The 21,189-nt window shown below is 35.3% G+C and overlaps 1 protein-coding gene across 1 annotated transcript in view; it reads right to left on the bottom strand.

Moving 5' to 3' along the window:
* Nucleotides 1-21,189, bottom strand: part of ADAM9 (ADAM metallopeptidase domain 9) — a 108,027-nt gene that overhangs the window by 2,212 nt on the left and 84,626 nt on the right. The window contains exons 17-21 of the mRNA XM_054497740.2: nucleotides 20,168-20,248; nucleotides 19,812-19,917; nucleotides 12,628-12,769; nucleotides 11,474-11,561; nucleotides 863-930 (exon numbers count right to left, since the gene is read on the bottom strand). Coding sequence (XP_054353715.2) covers nucleotides 863-930; nucleotides 11,474-11,561; nucleotides 12,628-12,769; nucleotides 19,812-19,917; nucleotides 20,168-20,248 — 485 coding nt within the window. The remainder of the gene's footprint in view (nucleotides 1-862; nucleotides 931-11,473; nucleotides 11,562-12,627; nucleotides 12,770-19,811; nucleotides 19,918-20,167; nucleotides 20,249-21,189) is intronic.

The raw sequence follows: 21,189 nt of genomic DNA, 5'->3' as shown, positions 1-21,189 counted from the left end.
AATTTGCATTGATTCCTTAAGTTTTTAGTTCTGTGCTGAAATTCTCAATCTTGACTTTTAATTCCATGACATCATAGTTATTTTAAAGTCCATGTCTATTAACTGGATACCCTCTCAGTCTGTTTCTACGGTCTATTGTTTCTTGGTTTTAGTCATATTTTCTTTTCTTTTACACTTGGCTTTTTTTGATCATGAGAAAAACATAAGAAATCATAGAAATCAGTTCAAGGTCTAGTTCACTCTTACTTCTGGGTCCCAGCACAGACCCTGAGATGTTTGCTAGGGTGCCTCCTCTTTGGCAGGATTCTAAATTTTGTCCCCTCTGCCCTGTGAGTTTGTTGAAAGCTCTCCTCAGCTTCCTAGCCTCTCTGTTGTCAGAACAGGTAAACTCATCTAGGAAGGAAAAGTGGCCCCCAAAGCTGGGATCATTTCTAGATTTCCTTCCTCTCCTGACCTTACCCCCACAATTCCTCACTTCTTTAGTCTTCTATGCCTTCAAACACATATTTTCTTATATTGTCCAGCTTTTTTAGCTGTTTTTGACAGGAAGGCTGTTCCAACCCATCTGGTTTCCTACTGCTGGTTATCTCAAAGGCCCTTGCTTCTAAATCGTATGCACATGAAAGCTGTGGCAGCAGAATCTATGTCTTGCTCAAGCTTATTTAATATTTCATTTTGACCCTGTACCAATATGATAAAATTTATATAAAGTTATTTTAAAACCTTTCTGCAAATCATGTTCTTGTAAACTGTTGACAATAAATACCTTTCACTAAATTACATTAAAATACAGGGGAAATTATTAGACAGTAACCCCTAGGTTTTATTCTGGCCAAAAAATCTAAGCAAATTTTCTTCTGACCTTGATGGGAACTGCTGAGGTTGCTTGGCTGCATAGGTTGGTACTGGAAATCTGTTTGCATATATAGGCTAAAAAGAAAAAAAATAATAAGGTTATTACCACTATGTACTCATAAATATGATTTCTAGATAAAAGAAATCTACATATTTAAAATCCATAAACAGACTACAGGTGAATATTCCTTATCAGAAATGCTTAGAACCAGAAGAGTTTCAAATTTCAGATTTTTTTTCCAATTTTGGAATATTTGCACATACATAAAAATCAGATATTTTGGGGACGGGACCCAAGTCTAAACAGAAAAGTCATCGATGTTTCATATAGGCCTCATACATAGAACCTCAGGGTAATTTTATACAATATTTTAAATAATTTTGTGCATAAAACGATGTCTGTGTATGCTGAACCATCAGAAAGCAAAGGAGTTACTCTCTCAGCCCCTCATGTGGATAATCTGTGGTTGTTTGGCATCTCCATCACTCCTGACTCTGAATTTATATACTACTGGTAAGCAATCATTTTCTTAGATTTATTCACATATAAGTACTAAACAGTGCATTCTGACTGCAACTCATCACATGAGGGCAGGTGTGGAATTTTCCACCTGTGGCATCAAGTTGGTACTCAGAAAGTTTTGGGTTTTGGAGCATTTTGGATTTTCAGATTGGGGTGCTCAACCTGTATTTATTTATAATGCTGATAGTTAAAAATATTTCGCTTATTTGACATATCTTTACCACTGAATGTGGAATACTTAATTTTTTAAGGTATTTTTTTAAATTCAGTAATACCAAAGTACTAAGATCTCGGTTCAAACCAACTGTATTAGTTAGAAGGTAACATATTTCCTATGTCAATGTATTTTAAATAAAATCTTCCAAAATGTATTGCCAAACCTATACAGTATCTAACTAATACTATAAATACCACTCAGCTAGAATCCTTGATTTTGGAATTAATTATATTCTTCCTTGATGAAGTCGTTGAAGTTTACAACAAAGTGAAACTGTATAACTTAGCCTCAAATAAGAAAGTAAAAGTAATATTTTTCACATATCACATTACATTGTAAGACGTTAGGAATGATCAGATGGAATTACTAAATCAGTGATGAAGTGATCTTGACCAAGATGTTCTTTACTATCTACTGTTAACTCCTAAAGTTCTATGACTGGCAGAGAATGCACAATGGTGGTGAAGACCTTGAGCACCCTCTGGCTTCTACCACAAAACAGGTGGTCTATCATCTGCAATTTTTTTCCCCACAGAATGATTTATATGTACTGTGAAAATGGGTGAAAAATGCAACAAAATGTCTCCATCCCTTTCCACAAGCCATAGGAGCAGCACTCTAAAGGGATCAAGTCCACTTTTGGAATGACAATGTGGTGAGGTGATGGGTATGGGAATTAGCTTGACTGAATCTTTTTTTTTTTTTTTTTCTTTTGAGATGGAGTCTGGCTCTGTTGCCCTGGCTGGAGTGCAGTGGCAAGATCTCGGCTCACTGCAAGCTCCGCCTCCCGGGTTCATGCCATTCTCCTGCCTCAGCCTCCCGAGTAGCTGGGACTACAGGCGCCCACCACCATGCCTGGCTAATTTTTTTTTTTTGTATTTTTAGTAGAGACGGGGTTTCACCATGTTAGCCAGGATGGTCTCGATCTCCTGACCTCATGATCCGCCCGCCTCGGCCTCCCAAAGTGTTGGGATTACAAGTATGAGCCACCGTGCCCAGCCAACTGAATCTTACAACAAGGTATACATAGACCAAAACATCACATTGTGGCCAGGCGCCAGTAATCACAACACTTTGGAAGACTGAGGCAGGTGGATCACATGAGGTCAGGAGTTCAAGACCAGCCTGGCCAACATGGCAAAACCCCATCTCTACAAAAAAATCACACGGGCATGATGGCGCACGCCTGTAATTCCAGCTACTCGGGAGGCTGAGGCAGAAGAATTGCTTGAACCCGAGAGGCAGTGGTTGCAATGAGCCGAGATCATGCCACTGCACTCCAGCCTGTGCAACACAGCAAGACTCTATCTCAAAAAAAAAAAAAAAAAAAACACATGATACCCCAAAATATACACAATTATTATTTGTCAATTAAATATAAATTAATGAAAACAGGCTAAAGATTACAAGCAAGCACGGTGCTGGATATGTTAATTAGCTTGATTTAATCACTTCCACATTGTTTACATAAAACATCACACTGTACCCCATAAATGTATACAACTATGATTTGCCAATTAAAAATAAAATTAATTTAAAAATTTTTTAATCTTTTTTGGCATTTATCTGACATATACTTTTAAATGTACGCAAAGATCTATTTACAAGGATGCTTGGTGCCACATTTTTTTATGGTACAAGACTGGAAACAACCTGTTTTTAGATTTCAGGTAAATTTATAAGAGGGAACAGTATGCGGTTATTAAAAACAATGAAGTACATGTTCACTTCTTGCAAATAGTGGACCAAATGTCCAGAGAAAACTTCCCAGTACAGTACACCTAAAATGCTGCCTAAAATATTTAAAAGGTATTTTGAAACACTTGGCTGGGTTGGTGGGAAGTAAGAAACATCTTACAGGCCAAAAAAAAACCAAGAAGGTATGAAAGAGTCCAAACTACAGAGCTGCCTTTGTCCTATGAAAATCTTCCTATCCTTGGCAGGCGGCAGTATGCATTTTCAGTGACCCATAGATGAAGGAGGCAAAAGCTGGGGCCTGAGCTGGATGCAATGGTGAATACAAGGCCCTATACAAAGCCTAGACATATGAAGGGTGATATCCCCATGGGTTAACTAGAAAAACAAAAACCTGCCTCAAGGAAGGCCCGTGGTGATACTGCCTTGGTGCTGATAGATGGGGAACTAAAAAAATAGTCTCCATGGAGAAATTCTTACCACACACCCATCCTCATAAGAGTTTGGGGACCAGAGTTCCTAACATTTGTGTGTCAAAAAAAAAAAAAATCAACAAAAATTTCAGTTTAAAGACATCAAAGATTGACCATGCCCCCAAGCATCTGGCAAAGAAAAATACTCTCGGTAGGAACCCACTATAATTCGGGATTCAAATATATTTATTTCCAATATAAAGTTCCAAAGAATGTGAGTTTACAATCAACATCACAAGTACACTAAGAAATGAGCCATCGTGAGAGTCAGCAGAAATAACAAACCTGAGAACCCACCAAGGGCATACTTATTAAAATGATCAGATACAGCACAAAAATTAGGTGTTTGAATATGCTTTAAGAAATAAAAGCTTTAAAACAGATAATAAAACTATAACAATCACAAATAACCAGGCAGATTCGAAATAGAACTAAGTAGAACTACAGGAATTAAATGTACTATATAACTAGTGAAATTAGATATTCAATGAGTTGGTTAAGTAGAAGATTTGGCATAGTTTAGTAGAGACTTAGTGAATGGAAGGTAGATCCAATATAATCAAAATGGAATACAGAAGAATATTGGAAATACCAAAGAGAGGTTAAGAAACAGAGAGATAGTAAAAAGTCTAACATGCAAGAAATGCATGAAAGAGTTAATCAGATAATGAGACAGAGGCAATAAAGAAATAATTGCTAAGAATCTGCTAGAACTGAAAAATGTAAATCAACTCAGGAAGTCTATTTATTGGCAAAGGAGTTTGTTTTAAGTCCACATCTACACCAAATAGTCTAAAGATACAGAAGAAAGAGCCACATGGAAAAGATATCATCTACAGCATCAATTAGAGTAACAGACAATGTTTAAATTGCAACAAAGGATGTTAAAATATAGTCTATTTAAAGTTCTTAGGAAAAAAAAAAAGCTGTCAGCCAAAAACATTCTGAAAAGACAAAAACTGACAGAATTTACTACCAAAATACCTTCCCTAAGGGAACTTCTAAAAGATACCCAGTTGAAGTAGATATACCAGAAAAATAAGCTGAGATTCAATAAGGCTGAAAGCAGACAATGAACACATGGGAAAATAGCTAAAGCTCATAGAGCACTTCACATGTGCCACAAGCACTTTTCAGTGCTCCATACATACGAATCCCTCGGATTTTCACAAAAGTCATTTGTGATTAGTACTATTATTATTATTATTTTATGGATGAGGAAACAAGTACAGAGAGAGTTTGAGAATCTTGCCTAAAGTCACAGCTTATAAAGTGACAAAGGCAGTACTCAAACTGGGCAGTTTGGCTCACAGTCCATCCTCTTAACAATTAATTTAATTGGTGTATGGCCTCACAAACCTAAGCAAACATTTCATAATTCAATAGTCATAACTATTGTAGAATTTTTTTTAAAAAAAGACTTAAAATACTAGACAACAGGCCAGGCTCAGTGGCTCAAGTTGTAATCCCAGCACTTTGGGAGGCCAGGGCGGGCGGATAACAAGGTCAGGAGTTCGAGACCGGCCTGGCCAATACGGTGAAACCTCATCTCTACCAAAAAATACAAAAATTAGCTGGGAGTGGTGGCACACGCCTGTATTCCCAGCTACTCAGAAGGCTGAGGCAGGAGAATCACTTGAACCTGGGAGGCGGAGGTTGCAATGAGCCAAGATGGCACCACTGCACTCCAGCCTGGGCAACCGAGAAAGACTCTGTCTCAAAAAAAAAAAAAAAGTCAGAGAGACCACAGTATCACAGACAGACACCTGGGGGTGCTCTTGAGTAGAAACTAGCAAACCTCCAATAATTAGGAGATTGCACAAAAAACCTCACAGAGGACACATCCCCAAAAAAGATTTGAGAGGCTACCAGAATCTCTAGCCAGGCTGAGTAGCATAAGTCCTCCTTGTACAAAACAAGGCTGCAAAATCTGGGAAAGGCAGCTAATTCTTCAAATGCCAAAATCCCAATAATAAATGACAAATAATACAAAGAAATAGAAACATGGCACATTTAAAGGAATAAACTAAATCTCCAGAAACTGACCCTAAGGAAACAGATATATATAAATTACCAAAGAATTCAAAAATTACCATCATAATGATGTTCAAAAAATTAAAAGAGAATGCAGACGGACAACTAAAAGAAATCAGGAAAATGATGTATGAACAAAATGAGAATATCAACAAAGAGACAGGAACTATAAAGAAGAACCAAACAGCAATTCTGGAGCTGAAAACTGTAATGCTAAATTGAAAGATTCACTAGAAGGATTCAACAACAAACACGATGAGGCAGAAGAAAGCATCAGTGGACTCAAAGACTAGTATATTCAAAATCAAAGTGGCAGAGGAGCAAAAAAGGTGAAGAGAAAAGAAAATAAATAGCAACACAAAACCATATGAAAATATAAAACTCGATAATAATGGTAAGTGTATAGACAGAGAATCCTGTAGTACTGTAATGTTTGTGAGTGTGAAAATCACTTTTAAATCTTGTTAGAATGTTAAAAGCATAGCATAAAAAGTAATGAATCTGTGTTAATGACAAGCAATATAAAAAGAGGTAATTTTGTGTCATCAATTACATAAAGTAGAAGAAGAAGAAATATAAAGGGGTAGAGTTTTTGTGATTGAAGTTATCAGTTTAAAATGATCGCTATAAATTTATAAAATATTTTATGTAATTGCAAAGATATCACAATATATGTGCTATAGAATATGCACAAAGGAAAATGAGAATCAAAATATTACTACAAAAAAACAAAGAAAATGATAATTTATTGTATATTTCAAAATAGCTAAAACAGTAGAGTTGGAATGTTCCTAACATAGAAATGATAAATCCTTGAGGTGATGACTATCCCAACTACCCTGATTTGATCATTAACACACTGTATGCTTGTTTCAAAATATCACATGTACCCCATGTGATATGTACAATTATTATGTATCCATAATTGTTTTTTTAATTAAAAAGAAATACAAAAGAAGGCAGCAAGGGAAGAAGGAAGGGTCAAAAACAAAATAGCAATAGTAAGTCCCTATCTATCAGTAATTCTTTTAAATATGAGTAAGTATTCCGTGCAAATGGAAACCAAGAGAACAAGGATAGCAATACTTACATCAGACAAAATCATGTAACATCAAAAACAATAAAAACAGAGATGAAAAAGTGCATTAATGGTAAAGGGGTCGATTCATCACAAGGCTATAACAACTGTAAATACATATGCAGCCAATTTAGAGTACCTAAATATATAAAGCAAATATTAATTAATCTGGAGAGAGAGCTAAATAGCAACCCAATACTACTAGGAAACTTCAATACTTCACTTTCAACAACAGATAGATCATCCAAACAACAAATCAGTAAGAAAACACTTGGCTCATACTAGACTTTAAACAAAACAGATCTAATAGACATATTCCATCCAACAAAAGCAGAATACACATTCTTCTCAAATGCACACAGAACATTCTCCAAGACAAACAATATGTTAAGCTGCAAAACAAGACTTAACAAATTTTAAAAGACTGATATCAAGTATGTTTTCCAACTACAATATTAGGACTCAAAATCAATAACTGAAGAAATTTTAGAAAATTCACAAATACATGAAAATTAAACAACATGCTCCTAAACAATCACTTGGTCAATAACAGATAAAAAGAAATATTTTAAAATACGGCTGACACTTAGGCAACACGGGTTTGAACTGCACAGGTACATCTATATGCAGATATTTTTCAACCAAACACAGATTGAAAATACAGTATTCATGACCCACATATACAGAGGGCCAACTTTTCCTATATGTGGGTTCTACAGGGCCAATGGCATGACTTGAGTATAGGCAGACTGGGCTATATGTAGGGGTCCTGGAACCAATCCCAATGTGTATCAAGAAACAACTATATCTTGAGACAATAAAAATAGAAACACAACATAACAAAATGTATGCAACACAGAAAAAGCAGTTCTAAGGGGGAAGTTTATAGCAAGTCTATACCAGTAAATGCCTACATTTTTTTAAAAATCTCAAATAAACAACCTAATGTTACACCTCAAGACCTAGAAAAAGAGGAACAATCTAAGCCTAAAGTTAGCAGAAGAAAGGGAATAGCGAAGCTCAGAGCAAAAATGAATGAAATACTGGAAAAATAGTATTAATAGAATCAATAAAACTAAGAGTTGGTGTTTTGAAAAGATAAATAAAATTAACACACCATTAAGTAGACTAAGAAAAAAAGAAAGAGGAATCAAATAAAATCAGAAATGAAAGAGAAGACATTACAGCTGATACCGCAGAAATACAAAGTTTTATAAGAGACTGCTATGAACAATCATACACCTATGATTGAACCTAGAAAAAACTAAATTCCTAGAAACACACAACCTATCAAGACTGAATCAAGACAAAATAAAAATCTGAAAAGATCAGTAATAAGTAAGGAGATTGAATTAGTAACTTTAAAAAGTCTCCCATCAAAGAAACTCAGGACCTGATAAAGTCACAGCTGAATTCTACCAAACATTTAAAGAAAAACTAATGCAATCCTTCTCAAACTCTTCCCAACACTTGAAGAGGAAGGAATATTTCCAAACTCATTTTACAAGGCCAGCATTACCCTGAAACCAAAGCCAGACAAGGACACCACAAGAAAAGAAAATTACAGGCCAATATCCTTTATGAACATAGATGTAAAAATCTTCAACAAAATACTAGCAAACTGAATTCAGCAGCACATAAAAGGATATTTCCCGATGACCAAGTGGGATTTATTCTGGGGATGCGAGGATGGTTTAACATATTCAAATCAATAAATAACAACATTAACAAACAAAAAACAGAAGTGAAGAACATAAACATAACAAAAACCATGTGATCATTTTAAGAAATGAGGGAAAAGCATTTGACAAATTTCAACATTCTTTCAGAATAAAAACTCTCAACAAATTTGTATAGAAAGAATAAACTGGGCCAGGCATGGTGGCTCACGCCTGTAATCCCAGCACTTTGGGAGGCTGAGGCAGGTGGATCACCTGAGGTCAGGAGTTCAAGACCAGCCTGGCCAATATGGCAAAACTCTGCCTCTCTACTAAAAATATAAAAATTAGCTGGGCAGGGTGGCACATGCCTGTAATCCCAGCTACTCAGGAGGCTGAGGCAGGAGAATCACTTGAACCTTGTGAGGAAGAGGTTGCAGTAAGCCGAGATCATGCCACTGCACTGCAGCCTGGGTGACAGAGCGAGACTCTATCTCAAAAACAAAGAAAAAGAAAGAAAGAAATAATGAACCTCAGAACAATAAAGGCTGTACATCACAAGCCCACAGCTAACATCATACTGAACAATGAAAAACTGAAAGCTTTTCCTCTAAGATCAGGAATAAGACAAGGATGTCCACTCCTACCACTTCTACTCAATATAGTACTAGAAGTTCTAACCAGAGCAGTTAGGCAAGAAAAAGAAATAAAAGACATCAAAATTGGAAAGGAAGAAGTAAAACAGTCCTTGTTTGCAGATGACATGGTCTTTTATATAGAAAACCCTAAAGAGTCAACCAAAAAACTGTTAGAACTAATAAATTCAGTAAAGTTGCATAATACAAAATCAACATATGAAAATCAGTAGCATTTCTATACACTACAACAAGCTATCTGAAAAAGAAATCCAGAAAAAAAATTCCATTTAGAATGACATCAAAAATACATACATAAATAAAATAGGAATAAATTTAACCACAAAAAATAAATATCTGTACAAGGAAATCTATAAAACATTGATGAAAGGAATTGAAGACATAAATAAATGGAAAGATATCCCATGCTCACTGACTGGAAGAATTAATATTAAAATAACCACAGCAAACTACAGATTCAATGCAATACCTATTAATATTCCAATGACAATTTTCGTAACAATAGAAAAAAATCCTAAAATTCATATGGAATCACAAAAAACCCAGAATCACTAAACCAATCTTGAGCAAAAAGAACAAAGCTGGAAGCATCACATTACCAATTTCAAAATATACTGCAAAGCTATACTAATTAAAACGGCATACTACTGGCATAAAACAGACATAAAGACAAATGGAACAGAATAGAGAACCCCAAATCCACAACTTTATGGTCAGCTAATCTTCAACGAAGGTGCCAAGAATACACAATGAAGAAGGGACAGTCACTTCAATTAATAGTGGTGGGACAACTTCATATCCACATGAAGAAAAATGAAAATGAACTGGTATTTCATACCATATACAAAAATCAACTCAAACTGGATTAAAGATTTAAACATAAGACCTGAAACTATAAACTACTAAAAGAAAACATAGGTAAATATTCTTAGGAATACTGTACTATACATGTAAAAATTGTTAAGATGGTAAATATTAGTGGTTTTTTTTTTACCACTACTGTTAAATTTACAAAAAACATCTTGAAAGCAATGGTTAAAATGGCAAATTTTATATATATTTTGCCAAAATCAAATAAGAAATGTATACATATATGTCAATGATGAAGAGTATACAGATAATTTTGAACTAGCATGCGCATACGGCCTTTGTGGCCATCCTGTATACATAACGACATGGAAAAATCTCCAAGATACATCGTTAAGAGGAGAAAGGGCCTAACAATTTTTGTCTCCTTTTTATAAAGATAAAGGGGGTAGAATAGGGAGACTGTGTGTGTGTGTGTGTGTGTGTGTGTGTGTGTGTGTGTGTGTGTGTGTGTGTGTGTATAAATATATTAAAAAATGAAGGATTTCTAATCATTTTCAACAGTGAAAATGAATGAATCACAGCTATATCTATCAATAGAGATAAATCACAAAGTGACATTAAGGGGAAAAACAGGTTGCAGATATATGTGCAAATTATCAAATAAAACGTTCTTAAAAGTTTTAAAACATTAAAAAATTACATATTGCTTAGGGATACATGCAGACCAATAAAAGTATATCATGATCTAAACACTCCCTAATACACCTGCAGAACAGTGACTATTAGTCCTACAGCTGAGACAATTAGGCCGATCCAAGAGCTCAGCACCAGGTCTTTGGTAACATCCCATAGGGAGATGGAGACAGGTATTGAAAACAGGAAAAGAGCAGACATAGAAAAAAGTAGTGATAGCATACGTCCCATGTCATTTCCCAATCCTGGTTGCTAGGCAAGGCATTCCTAATGTCCAGCTGTCTTTTTCTGTGTCCTCTGAGCCAAGGACTCCCATGGTTTTCCTTTAAAGAACTCAGGGGACAGGGCACAGTGGCTCATACCTGTAATCCCAGCACTTTGGGAGGCCAAAGCAGGTGGATCACTTGAGGTCAGGAGTTCAAGACCAGCCTGGCCAATGCAGTGAGACCCTGTCTCTATGAAAAATACAAAAATTAGCCAGGCGTGGTGGTACACACCTGTAATCCCAGCTACCTGGGAGGCTGAGGCACGACAATCATTTGAAACTGGGAGGCAGAGGTTGCAATGAGATGCAATTGTGCCACCGTACTCCACCCCAGGCAACAGAGCAAGGCTGTGTCTCGAAAACAAAAACAAAAAACTCAGGGACCACCTACAATACTCTTGAATTCTTAAGAAGGTATCTATGTTTCTAGCTATATCTATATAACTTTGTTTTTAATCCTTAAGCATTTGATCCTTTAATACAGTAAAGAAAAATAATTTTTCATTTTATACTTACAACTTCTCTGGGAGGTGTCACTGGAGAAACATGTCGAGGAACACTCCCTGGCTGTCTAGGAGGGTTTGCTTGATTTTTGCCATCTGACCTGAAAGATACAATTACTTTTGATCTAAATTAAGATAAAAACATTTCTACATGAAATATTACACACATTTTGCATTTTCCCAAATACAGAATAATGATGTTGGTAGTGGTGGGGATGATAATCATGATACAGTTTAAATTTTTAGGGCATTTTAACAGCTTTCACATATTTTTAATCCTTATGGTATTAGCATTACTAACCACATTTTATAATTAAACTGAAATTTTAAGAAATTGTGAAATTTGGTCAATTAGGCCAATGTTCCCTAACTTTTTTCAAGTCTTCCTAGAATCAGAGAAGAGTATAAGCATATTCTCAGGTTGCCAAGTAGTCATTTTAAAAAGTAGGAAATCCAAGGGTAGTGAATGGATTGGCTGGAAAGGTAATAGATAAGTTTTAGACATGCTGAGGCGACAGCAAATCAGTGCAGTGGAGATGTATGAAAGATAGCTGTAGTTATGGAACTCAAACTTCAAAAATGCAGATGGGGGAGTTATTTGCATAGACTGGTCAGTTGGAAGTATGATACGAAGTATCTACTTAGTCCTCTATCAGAAATTGGTGTTAAGCAAAATGAACCCTGAGGGCCACTTTCAGCAGCCTAAAGGCTGACCAACATAATCCTTTCTCCTCCCCATTAAAAGAGGTGGCTTGGTCACCACCACCTTTCAACCCATGCTAATCATGTCAAAAGGTCAGAGAGATAACTTAGAACCCTATTTTAGAGGATTACCAATCTCTGGTGATATGACTATCAGCATTAATACTTTATAAATTATTTAATATAGGCTGAGCGTGGAGGCTCACTCCAGTAATCCCTGCACTTTGGGAGGCTGAGGCAGATGGATGGCTTCAAAAAGTTCAAGACCAGCCTGGGCAACATGGCGAAACCCCATCTCTACAAAAAAATACAAAAATTAACTGGGTGTGGTGGCGTACCTGTAATCCCAGCTACTTGGAAGGCTGAGGCAGGGGGAATCACCTGAGCCCAGGGAAGTCGAGATTCTGTCTCAGAAAATATATGTATATATTTAATATAGGAATTAAAAGAAAAAAATCTAAGTACTCATATGTTTGTGATCTCTTCTTTCTGAAGTAGCTTCTCCACAGTTGATCTCTCTTGATGAAGATAAAAATAGCACAGACAATAAGGGGAACAATTAGGAAGAAGAACACCAGAAGTCCGTCCCTCAATGCAGTATTCATTTCTAGAGAGAAGAATTTTACATCAACAGTCACCAAACTCATACTGCCCAGAAAATACTAGATGATTATAAACACTTTACATTAATTTTCACATTACTCAAAAATCAAACTGATATTAATTGAATACATTGAGAAGTCTTCCTCAAAGTTCATTCCTGTCCACTTTACTTCTGCCTTCACAAAAATAACCACTTTTATTAGTTTCTTCTGTAACCTTACGGTATTTCTTCGAGCAAACAATCAAGAACAAAATATGTTTCTACTGTCAACACTTTCTTACACAAAAGGTAGCATACTATTTATATACCATTTGGTGTATTAGTTTTTTCCACTTATCTGTACATAGTGGACCTCCTCGTTTTCCATACAGCTATACGAAACTCCATTGTGAAGATGTTCTAGAGTTTACTTAACTTGTACCCTACTGATAAACACTTATATTTTTCCAATCTTTTGCCATTACCAAAAAAACTGCTATAATGAATAACCTTGTACATATGTTGTATCATATTAGTGCAGGTATAATAACTACAGAATAATTTCCCTAAAGCACAAATGCTGTATCAATAAATAAGTGCATTCATCATTTCTTTTAGGTATTGTCAAATTGTCTTTCAATAGTAATGGTTACAATTTATAAGAATATTACAAGCAATATATAAGAATTCCCCATAGCCTCACCCACAGAGCCAAACTTCCGGATTTTTGCCAACCGGGCAGGTGAAAAATTTTTCTCTTATAGATTTTTAATTTACTTTTTTTTATACTATGAGTTGATAATTTTTTTTTCTTTTCTTTTCCCGAGATGGAGTCTCACCCTATTGCCCAGGCTGGTGCAATAGCACGATCTCCACTCACTGCAACCTCTGCCTCCTGGGTTCAAGTGATTCTCCTGCCTCCGCCTCCCGAGTAGCTGGGATTACGGGTATGTGCCACCACGCCCAGCTAATTTTTTTGTATTATTAGTAGAGACAGGTTTCACCATGTTGGCCAGGCTGGTCTCCAACTCCTGACCTCATGATCTGCCCACCTCGGCCTCCCAAAGTGCTGGGATTACAGGCGTGAGCCACTGCGCCTGGCCTCACTTTTTTCTTAAGGAAACATTATTTATTTTTTTCTGCTCAGTCCTTTGACTGTTTTTCTATTGGACTCTTGCTTTTTTCTTCTTAATTTCTAAAAGTTCTTTATATATTAGAGAGATTAGTTTTGTCCATGATACAAGCTGGAAATATTTTCCCCATTTTAACCTATGGCACTATGCTTTTCTCCATGGAAAAGTTTATTATTTTTGTATAGTTGAATTTATCAATCTTATTTTTATGCCTTCTAGATTTTAAGTTTCATTAGAACTTTTACAAATTCTTTAAGTATTTTATCTGTTCTGTGTTCTTTTGAGAAACAATATAGTAAATATAAACAGGATTGGTAAACTGATTCATAATTTTAAGTCTGTAAAAGAACCAGAAATTTCTGTAAAAACTTGTATAAAACTGGCCGGGCGCAGTGGCTCACGCCTGTAATCCCAGCGCTTTGGGAGGCCAAGGCAGGCAGATAACAAGGTCAGGAGATTGAGACCATCCTGGCTAACACGGTGAAGCCCCGTCTCTATTAAAAATACAAAAAAAAATTAGCCGGGCGTGGTGCCAGGCGCCTGTAGTCCCAGCCACTTGGCAGGCTGAGGCAGAAGAATGGCATGAACCTGGGAGGCGGAGCCAAGGTTGCGCCACTGCACTCCAGCCTGGGCAACAGAGCGAGACTCCGTCTCAAAAAAAAAAAAAAAGTTGTATAAAACTATATGAAACAATATTTATCCCAACTGAAAATCAAAATACAGTTGGCCCTGGAACAATGTGGGTTTGAACTGTGCAGGTCCACTTATATGCAGGCTATCTTGTGTTTCTGCCACCCCTGAGACCAACCTCTCCTCTTCCTCCTCCTCCTCAGCCTACTCTACAGGAAGATGAGGAGGATGAAGGTCTTTATGATAATCTACTTCCACTTAATGAATAGCATATATATTTTCTCTTATGGTTTTCTTAATAAATTTGCTTTTCTCTAGCTTGCTCTATTATAATGATACAGTATATAATACATATAACAGAAAAAATCTGTGGTAATCAACTGTTTATGTTATTGGTAAGTCTTCCAGTCAACAGCAGACTATTCATAGTTAAGTCTTGGGGAAGCCAAAAGTTACACATGGGTTTTCAACTCTGCAGAGAGTTGGAGCCCCTAACCTCTGCATTGTTCAAGGGTCAACTGTATAAAAAATTAAAGCAAGCTTCATATATCATTTTATACTTATTAATGAATACACAAAATTTAAATTAAAGCATTCAACACTGGCAAGATTATTTTGAAACTGATACCTTCACACTGTTAGTGGCATTACACAAATGTATCATTTATTAGGAATTTTTACTCCTAAAAGAACCATAAAAAGGATTATTCTCTTCAAACTAACCTCATTACTGGCAATTGATTCTTCAATTGGAAAAATGCATACGCCATTAACATGTACGCTACAATGTTAACAGTGAGTTATCAAAACCTTAGAAACAATCTAAATGTCAAATAATTAGAAAACAGCTAAGTGAAGTTACAGCACATCCACTGGATGAAATGATACATAGCCATTAAAATCTGACTTCCAGTTATAGCCAAGGTGGAATAACAGGGACCAGATTTACTCTGCTAGCTAAAATAACCAGAAAACCAGACATAATATATGAAACAACAGGTTTCAAGACACTGGACATCAGGCAACAAAGAGCAATGATCCCTGAGAGGCAGAAAAAAAAATAAGGTGAGCCTTACAATCGTCCGAGGTTAGTGCCTAAAGAAAGTTAACAGACACTCGCGTGTGGGCACCAAAGCAAAACCCAGTGGTCTCCCTCACTTAAAGAGATGGAGCTGGTATTCTGAAGAGGGCAAGGCAGCTAGAGTTCCTAGGCAAAGTACCAAAGGGAAGAGAGCTACAGAGAAAAAGCTGAAAGATCTGCATCAGTGCTGATGGATATATGCATGTAAGGAGACCACATGAAGCTGGAGAAAGAACCATGTGAAAAGATTGGTGGAAATAAGCCCCACAGCTCACACAGGACTAGGAAGAGTATTTGCTCCTATAATTCAGTGGGAAACCTCATAATTAACGTGGTACTAAGCAGGATAAACAGAAGTGGTTTTGCCTCAGTAATAAAGCAAAATCAGCCCTAGACTAAATGCTATTCAGGTCCTGCCTTAAAAGCTTAAAAGCAAGACCCAGAAGGGTCAAACTATGTCGACGTAACTCAAACATACTAGTACAAACCCCATCAATAGAAATCCAAAAATATCCAATAACCCACAAAGTAGGATTTAAAACTTCTGGCATCTAATAAAAATTTATAAGGCGTACAAAAATACAGAAAATAAAAGAGGGAAAAATATCAAAACTGAGAAATTACCCATATGATAGAATTAGTAGACAAGGACATTAGCAGTTATTACAACTGTATTCTATTTGTTCAAAAAAGTAAAGATTGATCATCTTATGTAGAGTTATGAAAGATATATAAAAGAAACAAATAGAACTTCCAGAAATAAAAACTACAATGTCTAAAATGAAAAACACACTGGATCAAGTTAATGGCAAATTAGACTTCACAGAAGAAATGTAAACTTGAAGAGTAACAGAACTTACTCAAAATTAAACATGGAGAATAAAGAGTAATTTTTAAAAATCAACAGCCAGCCAGGCGTGCTGGCTCACACTTACAATCCCAGAACTTTGGGAGGCTGAGGTGGGTGGATCACTTGAGGCCAGGACTTTGAGACCAGCCTGGCCAACAGGGTAAAACCCTGTCTCTACTAAAAATACAAAAGTTAGCCAGGCATGGTGGCACACGCCTGTAGTCCCAGCTACTCGGGAGGCTGAGGCATGAGAATTGCTTGAACCCCAGAGGCAGAGATTGCCATGAGCCGAGATCATACCACTGCACTCCAGCCTGGGTGATACAGCAAGACTCTGTCTCAAAGTAGTTAAATTAAAATTTAAAAAAATAAAACAAAAATAAAAAATCTAGAATAATAATAATAATAATAATAAAAAGAAAAAAAATAAATAAATAAAATAAAAAATCAACAGGCCAATCAGTGAGATGTGAAATAACACCAAGCAGCCGAATATACATAAAATTGGAGGACCTGAATGAGAAGAGAGAAAGAGGAAGACAGAAAAAAAATTCGAAGAAACGATGGCCAAAAATTTTCCAAATTTGAAGAACACTATAAAAGCACAGATCCAAAAAGCTCAAAAAATCCCAAGTACACCAAGGCACAATATAAAAACCAGAGATAAAGAGAAAAACATTACAAGTGACCAGAGATTAGAAAAAGACATATACAGAAGACATTACATACAAAGAAAAGGATGATAGCAGATTTTTCAGGAAAAACAATGCAAGTCGGAAGACAAGGAATATCCTTAGAAGTAAAAAGGGAGGAAAACTATCACCCAAAATCCTTGCCCAGTTAAATTATCATTCAAGCAGCAAGGCAAATTAAAGACTTTTTCAGACATACAAAAGCTAAAAGTATTTGTCACTAGCACACTGGTATTATAAGAAATGTAAAAGGAAATCCTTCAAGCAGAAATTAAATCAAACTGAAATGCAAATTTACATAAATGAAGAACACCAGAAATGGTAATTATATGGGTAAATATAAAGACTTTTTCTACTATTAAGTCTCTTTGAAAGATAATCAACTGTTCAAAGCAAAATGAATAACAATGAATTGTGGGATTTATAACATCAGTAGAAGTAAAACATGTGACAATAAAGGCACAAAATGAGAGAAATGGAAATATACTGAAGTGTTACAATATCACTACAAGGGAGACTGATGGAAAATATCAAGACAGCTAAATTTAAACATAAACACATCAATAGTCAAGTTAAATATAAATTATCAAAACAACTTAATTAAAAGACAGAGAATGGCAGATTAGATAAAAAGCAAGATCCAACTATATGCACTAATCACTATAGCACGATATAAAGAAATTAACAGTAAAAGGATGGGAAAAGATTTTCCATGCTGACTAATTAACAGGAATCTGGAGTAGCTATATTAACAATAACTCATTGCAGGGCAGAGAATATTACTAGGGAAAAAGAAGGCTGTTTCATAAGGATAAAGAGTCAATTTACAAAGAGGATAGAATAATTCTAAGTGTTTATGTACCTAATAACAAAACATCATAATAAATAAAGCAAAAATTGATAGAACTATTAAGAGAAATAGGCAAATTGGCAGTTATAGCCAAAGAACTCAATATTCCTCTCAATAACTGACAGAGTAAGTAGACTAGAAAATCAGTAGGGATATGAAAGATCTGACTACCTATTAACCGACATGAACTAATAACTTATAGAATATTCCACCTAAGAATAGTAGAGTATGCATTCTTTTCAAGTGTACACAGAACTTTCACTAAGATAAACCACATTCTGCGCTACAAGACAAGTTTAAAAAAATAAAAGGATTCAAGTCATATACAATATGTTCTCTTGCTACAGTAAAATTTAAATCAGTAACATTAAGATAACTAAAAAATCCACAAATATTTCAAAAGAAATAGCACATATCTAAATAACCTGTAAGTCAAAGAAAAAAAATAAAAGCATATTAGAAGGTATTCAGAACTGAATGAACATGGAGGTATAACATGTCAAAATTTCTGGGATGAATTAGAGGAAAATTGAGAGCAATAAAATGCCTATATCAGAAAAAAAAAAAAAAAAGATGACCTCATCCTCCACCTTAAGAAACTAGAAAAAGAACAAATGAAACCCAAAGTAAGCAGACTAAGAGAAAATATATACAAGGCACATATTTCATAAAGAACTTGAATACCTGAATCAGTGACATGCAAAGAACTTTCAAAACTCATTAAGACAATCCATTAAAAACTGGAAAAAAGATTTAAAAAGACACATAACCAAAGAAGATATGTAGATGGCAAATAAGTACAAGAAAAGATGCTCAACATCATTAGTAATTAGAGAAATGCAAATTAAAACCACATTGAAATACCACTACATACCTACTTGAATGGCTAAAATTAAAAAGACTGACAATAGCAACTGTTAGAGAGGACGTGGGGAAATTGGGGGAATTCTCTCATATACAGCTAGTAAGGATGTAAACTGGTATAGCCATGTTGGAAAACAGTTTGGCAGTTTCTTTAAAAGCTTAACATACACCTACTATATGACTAGTCATTCTAGCTGGTAGTTACCCAAGAGAAAAAAAGCATATGATGTCACTAGAAAGATACCGATAAACTGGGAGCTCATGGTCTATCAGGAATTTTAAAAGGCAAATCAGTAATTAGTATAGTAATTAGTGCTAACAGATAGTGCTAACAGTACTAGAAAAGCAATAGAAGGGAATGATAATTTAGATTTAAGCAGCCAAGGGAAACTTTCTTTAGAAAATGAGGTATAATCTGAAGCCTAAATAGCAATTAGCCAAGGGCCAACAATGTGAAAATAATACAGTATGAAAGCCCACAGGTAAAAGATAGTAGCCTAGTAGAGGAAACCAAAGAAGTTACAATATGTCTTCAACATAGTGAAATGAGGCTTGAAAGGTAAGCTAGGGGCAAGTCATGCAGGGCATTTAAGCCATGTTAAGGAGTTGTGGACTTCATTCTAACAGCAATGCAGATGCACTGAATTAAAGCAAGACGCTGACAAAATCAAAACTGAATTCTTGAAGGAAAACACTGAAACTGTAATGTAGAGTGAAACATGGATTATAGGAAGCAAGATGAAAAATAGGGAGCCTACATAAGAGGCTATGATGTATGTCCAGGCAAGAAATTGAAAGTAATAAATGGGGATGAGAAAAATGGAAACAGTCACAAGGAATTTAGGAGGCTGAATCAACATAATTAAATGTATAACTGATGTGGGAAGTGAGGGAGAGGTACGAGGATGCCCAATTTATGCCTTGGGACACTGGGAGATCACACTAATTTTCTTCTATATTACTTGCCATTGTATGTAGGTCCACTGTCCACACTTCCTCCGTATCCTTTAGTCTCACAATTTGGGGGAGCCCAGCCATTTTCACAGTGACAATTCTTATTGCTATTACATACCTTCAAAACAATCAAAATACCACTTTTGTTAATTGTGAATGTTGCTCTATATCATCAACTCAAGAATGGAAACCAAGAGAAAGGACTAAATTCATACAAGCTTACTGACACTGTTTAAGAATGAAAATTTTATCAGGAATCTAAATTCCCCAACATCTGAAAATCCTGGGAATTCTCATCTAGTCCTCTCTGAGATTTCTCATTATTCAGCACTACTTTCAGGAACAAGCCAAAAGAAAACATTACCTACCCCATGTCCATGACACTTTTTCTGAACATCACAGTCATAATTCAGAACAGAAGCATCTACACACTGGAAGTTTCTACAGATCTGAAAAAAAAAAAAAATGAACTAAGTAAATAAAGACTGAGCACAGTCATTAAAAAGTACCCAGAAAAAAGACCTGGGTACAGATTATTTCATTGCAGAATTCTTTCAAACTTTCAAGGAACCATTAATTCCCATATTATATTTTTTAAAATGCAGAAAAATAAGTGGCATTAATTAATTGATACAAAATTAATTATCAAAAAACACAAAGATGACATAAAGACCAAAAACAAAGATAAAACTATTATCTATCCTTCCATGTGAATATTGATGTGAAGATCCTAAATAAAATATTCACAAATAGACTTTTTCAAATCAAAAGTAATGAGATAGAGTTAACCCCAGGACTATAAGGAAGTTTCCAGGATAGAAAATCTATTTCTATTACACCTCTCATAAAGTGTTGTTACTATGACAGATATCAAAAGGATAATATTTAAAACTCATTTTAATTTTTAAAATTCTTTCAAAAATAAAAGGGTACTTTGTTGACAAGATAAAATCTCTTTTCTAGTACCATGATTAGATATTTCTATTAAAAGCACTGTTGAAAATAAGTTATAATCTTACATGGTTCAAGAAATTCTAGTTCATATGATGAGATATGAAACAGAAATGAATCCAAGCTACTGAGAGATAAAAACCATTACCTCAGAAAAAAATATTAAACCTAAGATCTAAAGAAATCAGCTCAACACATTTTAGAAATTTTTTAGTTGACATCTTTGTGAAAACTGCTCTGTTGTGATGTTAGAGGAAAAAAAGAAGACTAACATTTTAAAAGACTGTTGAGTGCTATTTTAAAATTTTATTAGGTAACTAACCAACTGATCTTGTGTACAAGATCAGAATATTTAAATGCTCAAATGAAATAAAGAACAATTAAGAGAACAAACCTACAACGAAATACCGATAGCCTTACCACTCTAAAAAATACACAG

Source organism: Pongo pygmaeus, chromosome 7 (genome assembly GCF_028885625.2).
Source record: "Pongo pygmaeus isolate AG05252 chromosome 7, NHGRI_mPonPyg2-v2.0_pri, whole genome shotgun sequence".
Classification (NCBI taxonomy): Eukaryota; Metazoa; Chordata; class Mammalia; order Primates; family Hominidae; genus Pongo; species Pongo pygmaeus.
The sequence above is the reverse complement of the archived record's forward strand: the minus strand, read 5'-3'. Positions and strand labels throughout refer to the sequence as shown.